The 7,626-nt window shown below is 43.4% G+C and overlaps 1 protein-coding gene across 4 annotated transcripts in view; it reads right to left on the bottom strand.

Annotated features, from left to right (window-relative positions):
* Positions 1–269: 269 nt before the first annotated feature.
* TTF1 (transcription termination factor 1) overlaps positions 270–7,626 on the bottom strand; it is a 32,209-nt gene continuing 24,852 nt past the window's right edge. For all 4 annotated transcript variants that reach the window (XR_001822071.2, XM_037735257.1, XM_017519645.2 and 1 more), the window contains 2 exons: positions 2,759–2,844; positions 270–1,002 (listed from right to left, as the gene is read on the bottom strand). Coding sequence is in view for 3 of the 4 variants with exons in the window: in XM_037735257.1 (XP_037591185.1) it covers positions 821–1,002; positions 2,759–2,844 (268 nt within the window). In the remaining variant the exon portion in view is untranslated. The remainder of the gene's footprint in view (positions 1,003–2,758; positions 2,845–7,626) is intronic.

Raw genomic sequence — 7,626 nt, forward strand, 5'->3', positions numbered from 1 at the left:
AAAAAAAAAAAAAAAAAAAAAAAAAAAAAAAAAAAAAAAAAAAAAAAAAAAAAAAAAAAAGAAATAACACAAATGCGATACATACATACATGGAGAGCAGACAGCTAAACAACTGGAAACACAGCAGAAGGGCATGCTTTTTTGAAATTGCTAACTTTCTCATTTTCGCTCAGTACCCATATAGCTGAACTTATGTAATGAAATGTTCATAGGATGTGACCCTATTCTCTGCTACAGTTAGAGGGATTTGTGAAACTTTTATCCTGTAATAAAACCATTACTTGTCATTATTTATTAAATCAATTCATGTATTCCTTTTTTCATTCAAATACACTTTTATATAAATGGTAATACATTTTAATGCTCCAGAGGAAAGAGTATAAATGATCATTTCATACTCTTTCCTCTGGCCATTGTACATTCTTTATTCAACATCAATACTGAAAATAGCTTTACTGACATGTATATAAATATAATCAACTGAGAAAAAGGGACAAGAAATAGTAATCTCAGTTTCTCTCTCTCTCTTTTCTTTCTTTGACAGAGTCTTGCTCTATCTCCCAGGCTGGAGTACAGTGGTGCGATCTTTGCTCACTGCAACCTCCGCCTCCCAGGTTCAAGTGATTCTCCTGCCTCAGCCTCCTAAGTAGTTGGGATTACGGGCGCAGGCCACCACACCCAGCTAATTTTTGTATTTTTAGTGGAAACAGGGTTTCATCATGTTGGGCTGGCTGGTCTCCAACTCCTGATCTCAGGTGATCTGCCGGCCTCAGCCTCTCAAAGCGGTGGAACTGCAGGTGTGAGCCACTGCTCCTGACTTTCAACTTTCTTTTTCACCATCCTCTCCTTCACTATCGTCTTCATAATAAAAGATGTCTCGGAAGAGGAACACTTGCTTGGGTGCTGCAGGAGTCTGGATTTCAGTGCCTTTTTTCTCCATCATCTTTTCTAACTTTTCTTTAAGCAAAGGTAGAGTAGTCTCATAAAGGTAGTCGATGATCTCTACAGAAAATAAATTTAATTGTGCAGTTATCTGTCTGTACAAGGCCTCTTATCAAAGTCAAGGCATATAGGAGGCTGGTAATGACTATGAACCGTTCTAGTTGTTGCTGTGTGTAGGGTTTGGCTCTAACTGGTTTACTCACATTCACTTCTTCAATCCTTGCAGAAATCCTATGAGGTACGCACTATTTTTAACTTGTTTTTCAATTGAGGAAACCAAGGCATTAAAGACATTAAGAGACTTGCCCATGGCCATGGAGTTCATAAGGATTCAATACCAGGTAGTGATGTGTGCTGAACACAAAGATGCATTTCATCACAGCCCGGGTTACAGTATCATCCAAATGGTGGGTCCAGGAGAAACACGAGTGTTGCGCAGATGGCATGAGACAGCGCAGGCCTGCAAGCTCGTCAGAGAAAATCCAGGCTCTGGACTCAGTCTGGGGACTAGGAATTGTTAGGTCTGAAACAAGGCTCAGAAATCTGTATATATATTTTTTGAGACAGTCTTGCTCTGTTGCTCCAGTTGGAGTGCAGTGGTGCAATCACGGCTCACTGCAACCTGGAACTCCCAGGCTCAAGCAATCCTCCTACCTCTGCCTCCCGAGTAGCTGGGACCACAGACACGCACCACTGCCTGGCGAATTTTTGTATTTTTTTGGCAGAGATTGGGGGTGGGGTCTTTCTACTTTGCCCAGAATGGTCTTGAACTCCTCACCTGAGGCGATCTTCCCACCTTGGCCTCTGAGAGTGTTGGGATTATAAGCATAAGCCACTGCATCTGGCCAGAAATTTGTGTTTTTAACAAGTTCCTCACGTGGCTCTGATGACTGAGTTTGGGACTTACGTATCTAAACCATCCACAAATAGCTACAAAGAAGGAACTGGGTGTCTTTCATTCTTTCTGGAACATGTGTATGCTTCTCTGTGTGTATGGATGTGAGTGCATGTGTATGTGTGTACGTGGATGTGTGTGTGAGTGCATGTGTTGTGTGTGAGTGCATGTGTTGTATGTGCGGGCATGTGCTGTGTGTGTGGGCATGTGTTGGGCGTAAGTGCATGTGTTGTGTGTACATGCATGTGAGTGCATGTGTTGTGCGGGTATGTGTTGTGCGTGAATGCATGTGTTGTGTGTATGTGCATGTGTTGTGCCTGAGTGCATGTGTTGTGCATGTGGGCATGTATTGTGCGTGAGTGCATATGTTGTGTGTGAGTGCATGTGTTGTGCATGCGGGCATGTATTGTGAGTGAGTGCATGTTTTGTGTACATGCATGTGTTGTGAGTTGTGAGTGCATATGTTGTGTGTGAGTGCATGTGTTGTACATGCGGGCATGTATTGTGCGTGAGTGCATGTGTTGTGTGTACGTGCATGTGTTGTGTGTACGTGCATGTGTGTGAGTGCATGTGTTGTAAGTGCAGGCATGTGTTGTAAGTGAGCGCATGCATGTGGTGTGCACGGCATGTCATGCGTGCATGTGCTGTGTGCACATGAGTGTGTGTGTGATGGCAACACCAGCAGCACTCAGTTATTTAGAGTGGTCACTAAGTGTCAAGTACCGTGGTGACCACACCTTACATGTTCATGATCTCATTTAGGACTTCTGAAAGTCCTGTCAAGTAGGGATTATAATCTTCACCATTTTGCAACTGATGAAGCTGAGGCTCCAAGTTCAGTCACTTGCCCTGGTGACTCTCATTACCAGCATGTGTCACCAAACACCATGTTCTTAACCATAAAATATGAAGAATACTGACCTGGAAAAGTCTTTTTCTGCCAAAATGGGACATAGATAGCTTTCAGCCTAGAAAATTTAGTTTGGACGTAAGATGGAGGAACATCACTTTAGAACGGGAAAGAAAAGACAAAAAGCAAGTTAGTTTAAAAATGTATCATTTCAATACAGTGTAGTAAGTACATTTATTCAGGTGAGTTTTATGGCTTTCTTATAAAATCATCATACATGTGTGATAAAAATATGACACAATTTTTGTGGAATATGGAAAGCTATTGTTTACTTGGTTTAAAAAAAAATGTAAAGGGGGCTGGGCGTGGTGACTCACGCCTGTAATCCCAGCACTTTGGGAGGCTGAGAAGGTGGATCACGAGGTCAGGAGATTGAGACCATCCTGGCTAACATGGTGAAATCTCGTCTCTACTAAAAATACAAAAATTAGCTAGGCATGGTGGCATGTGTCTGTAGTCTCAGCTGTTCGGGAGGCTGAGGCAGGAGAATTGCTTGAACCCGGTAGGCAGAGGTTGCAGTGAGCCGAGATTGAGCCACTGCATTCCAGCCTGGGCGACAGAGTGAGACTCTGTCCCCACAAAAAAGAAAAAAAAAAAAAACTGTAAAGGGGAAAAAGAATCAGTAGTACAGAATAGATTCTGTTTAAATTAAAATAACTTGAATGACTAGTCGGTAAAGTATAAGGCCAGCTAATGTGCTGACGCTTATCTTGTGCCTTAAGTGCCTAAGTGCAGCAATAAATAATCCTCATGACAACTCAATGAGGGAGTTACCACTCTCCTCCTCATGCCGGAGAGAGGAAACTGAGGCACAGGGAAGTTGCCCAAGCTCACACGGCTAATCAGGGTTAGAGCTGGGGCTTCACTGGGTAGTGTGAGTCCAGATCCTACCCTCTTAACCATTACACTCAGGACATACACATACTGGTCACAATTCAAAGACAGATGTTCCCTGATGTTTATTTTTCAAAGCTAAAAAAAGCAGATGCTTATGACGTTTTGGTATGTGTTCAATTTACAATACATTTCAATTTACAATAACTAGGTCAGAAATTGTTCTTAAATTGTTTTTTAAAGTAAAAACCACTAATGTAACTTTTTGGGTGCTTTTTCCTAATAAAAGGGGAACATTAAAAAACAACTAATCCAGTTGTTAAAATGATTACATGAAGAATTTGATCTATTAAGTATGTAAAGGTGAAAGATGATCAGATCTTCACCACAGCAACCACTAGTTGGGCACATATGTGCCAGGTACCAGACTATGTTTCTTTCCTGCATTGTCTCCTTTTTTTTGAGACGGAGTCTCCCTCTGTCACCCAGGCTGGAGTGCAGAGGCATGATATCGGTCCACTGCAACCTCTGCCTCCAGGGTTCAAGTGATTCTCCTGCCTCAGCCTCCCAGGTAGCTGGGATTACAGGCACCCGTCACTGTGCCCAGCTAAATTTTTGTATTTTTATTTTTTTTTGAGATGGAGTTTCGCTCTTGTTACCCAGGCCGGAGTGCGATGGCGCGATCTCAGCTCACCGCAACCTCCGCCTCCTGGGTTCAGGCAATTCTCCTGCCTCAGCCTCCTGAGTAGCTGGGATTACAGGCACGCGCCACCATGCCCAGCTAATTTTTTGTATTTTTAGTAGAGACGGGGTTTTACCATGTTAACCAGAATGGTCTTGATCTCCTGACCTTGTGATCCACCCGCCTCGGCCTCCCAAAGTGCTGGGATTACAGGCGTGAGCCACCGCGCCCGGCAATTTTTGTATTTTTAGTAGACACAGGGTTTCACCATGTTGGCTAGACTGGTCTTGAACTCTTGACTTCAGGTGATCCACCAGCCTTGGCCTCCCAAAGTCCTGGGATTACAGACTGAGCCACTGCACCTGGGCCATTATCGCCTTTAGCCCTCCAAATGGCCTATTAAACCATTATGCAGATGAGGTAACAAAGGCTCAGACAATTAGGGAACAATTGCCCAAGGACTTTAAGTAAGTGGAGTTCCTGGACTCTATGCCAAATCTGTCTCACTCTGAAACCCCAGCTCTAAGGCAGCTGGAGCCTTTCCCCTTCCCATAATGCTGTGCGCCCAACATGATGCAGACCCAAGCCCATGCTTCGAGGAATAACAATAATTGATCTGGACATTTTAAAACTAAGCAAGTGTTACATCTCATTATGTGGAGATGCTATCCTTAAATCCTGCTTATGGAATTCACAAAGAAGTCTTTAAGAATCTGAGGAGCCAGGTGTGGTGGCTCATGCCTATAATCCCAGCACTTTGGGAGGCGGAGGCGGGCGGATCACCTGATGTCGGGAGTGTGAGACCAGCCTGACCAACATGGAGAAACCCTGTCTCTACTAAAAATACAAAATTAGCTGGGCCTGACGGCACAGGCCTGTAATCCCAGCTACTCGGGAGGCTAAGGCAGGAGAATTGCTTGAACCTGGGAGGTGGAGGTTGTAGGGAGCCAAGATAGCACCATTGCACTCCAGCCTGGGCAACAAGAGTGAAACTCCTTCTCAAAACAAAACAAAAGAAGAATCTGAGTAGGCTGAACCTTCAATACAATTTTTACTATTATAATTTGTTATTAAAACTTTGAGAGTATATAGTATTTCAAACAGTATTTGAGTAGATGCCATAATCTCTATTTTAGAGTTTTGAGATTTCTAAATATTAAACAGATAATCAGTTCATCAGTTACCCTGTCCAGATTTTGTGGAGCCCTTTTATTTATTTTTATTTAATTAATTTTTTTTTTTGAGACAGAGTCTCACTCTTCATCCAGGCTGGAATGCAGTGGTGTCATCTGGGGTCATTGCAACATCTCCCAGGCTCAAGTGATCCTCCCACCTCACCTCTAGAGAAGCTGGGGCTACAGGCATGTGCCACCACACCAAGCTTATCAGTTTTAAAATACGTAATTTTACTTAAAACCATAAAACCCATTTTAATTAAAAAAAAAAATCATGTGATCTGAAGCAATGTCACGAAGTACACACAAATCTAATAGAAAAGCTGAAATTTTTTTTTTTTTTTTTTTGAAATGGAGTCTCACTCTGTCACCCAGGCTGGAGTGCAGTGGTATAATCTCAGCTCATTGCAACCTCTGCTTCCTGGGTTTGAGCAATTCTCCTGCCTCAGCCTCCCTAGTAGCTGGAATTACAGGTGTCCGTCACCATACCCAGCTAATTTTTGTATTTTAGTAGAGATAGGGTTTCACCATGTTGGGCAGGTTGGTCTTGAATGCCTGACCTCAAGCAATCCACCCACCTCGGCCTCCTAAAGTGCTGGGATTACAGGCGTGAGTCACCACGCCCCGCAGAAAAGTTGAATTTTTAAAAAGAGGTTTGACATTATAAAGGATGGCTTTGTCAATATGAGTCATTCTCAAGATGGGAGCTGGTAGGGTACACATCAGTGTCACCTCCTTCAAAGCCCCTGGCATCCTCCCCTTTTGGGGCCGATGGTACTGAAGAGTGGGTGCCCTGTCCCTCAGATGAGCTAGAAAAGAAACGGCTTTGGGACCAGGGCATGTGTCTGAGAGTCCTGACAGGCCCTGGACTAAGAGGTTCCAATTCTCCAAATTCAAGAAGGGAAGAGATGGACTGTCCTTTCTTCTTTGATTATAATCCCAAACCATAAATAACCACTAGAACCAGTTTAAACCCTTCCTAATGGTTCAGCAGAATACTGACTAGAAACAAAACAAAACCCTTCCTAATGGACCAATGGCAACCTCACACCAGTAGCCACGCTCTGGAAGCCAGCCAGGCTGCAGCAGCCTCACCCTACTGTCTACCTTCCAAAACCAAAGGCCAAACAATCCCTCAATATCCCTGAATCTGAAAGTCACTGATCCCTGAGCCCCATGATGCTTGGCAACATATAGAGGGCCTGTGCTCTGCAGCCTAGCTCTCCCTTGCTTAGCAAGCAATAAGTTCAGATATCGAGAGTGGTGGCCTCTCCAATGGCAGGAAATTGATTAAAATGCAAGAAATATGTGCAGTGAAGTCTCACAGTAAAGGTAAAGACAGACAGCTTATAAACACAAGAGCCATGTTCAATCTCACTTGTCAGATGAGAAATGCAAATGAAAACCACAAGGAAACTGACAGATGCTTAAAGAGGAACCAGATCTTTATATAGTCTCAAAATGTCTCCCCATAGCCATTTCTTACCACCAAAGGAAGAACTAGTATTTTTATATAGCGGAGAAAAAAGGCAGATGCTGCCTTAGCCAAATAATCAAAACAAGAAACATGTGCCTTGTGACATAATGCAGTGATAGAGAACATCAGGAATATGCTGTACTCCTGCCTGAAGGACACAGCCTGAATGTCCTCAAGAGGAAATATCAGACAAATGCCAACTGCAGGCATTCTACAAAACAGCTAGCCTGAAATCCTTCAAAATTTCACTATCATCAACAGCAAAGATGGAAGATCTTCATAGATTAAAAGACAGTAAGGAAGGCTGGGTATGGTGGCTCATGCCTGTAATCCCAGTACTTTGAGAGGGATCACTTAAGGCCAGGAGTTCGAGGCCAGCCTGGGCAACATGCCATAACCACATTTCTACTAAAAATACCAAAACAACAACAACAACAACAAAACGGTTGGATGTGGTAGCTCACACCTGTAATCCTAGCAATTTGGGAGGCTGAGGCAGGTGGATCACCTGAGGTCAGGAGTTTGAGACCCCATCTCTACTAAATTTTAGCCAGGTGTGGTGGCAGGCACCTATAATTCCAGCTACTCAGAGGCCGAGACAGGAGAATCACTTGAACCTGGAAGGTGGAGGTTGCAGGGAGCCAAGATCATGCTATTGCACTCCAGCCAGGGCAACGAGAGTGAAATTCTGTCTCAAAAAAAATAAATAAA

The sequence above is a fragment of the Cebus imitator genome, unplaced genomic scaffold (genome assembly GCF_001604975.1).
Source record: "Cebus imitator isolate Cc_AM_T3 unplaced genomic scaffold, Cebus_imitator-1.0 Scaffold762, whole genome shotgun sequence".
Lineage (NCBI taxonomy): Eukaryota > Metazoa > Chordata > Mammalia > Primates > Cebidae > Cebus > Cebus imitator.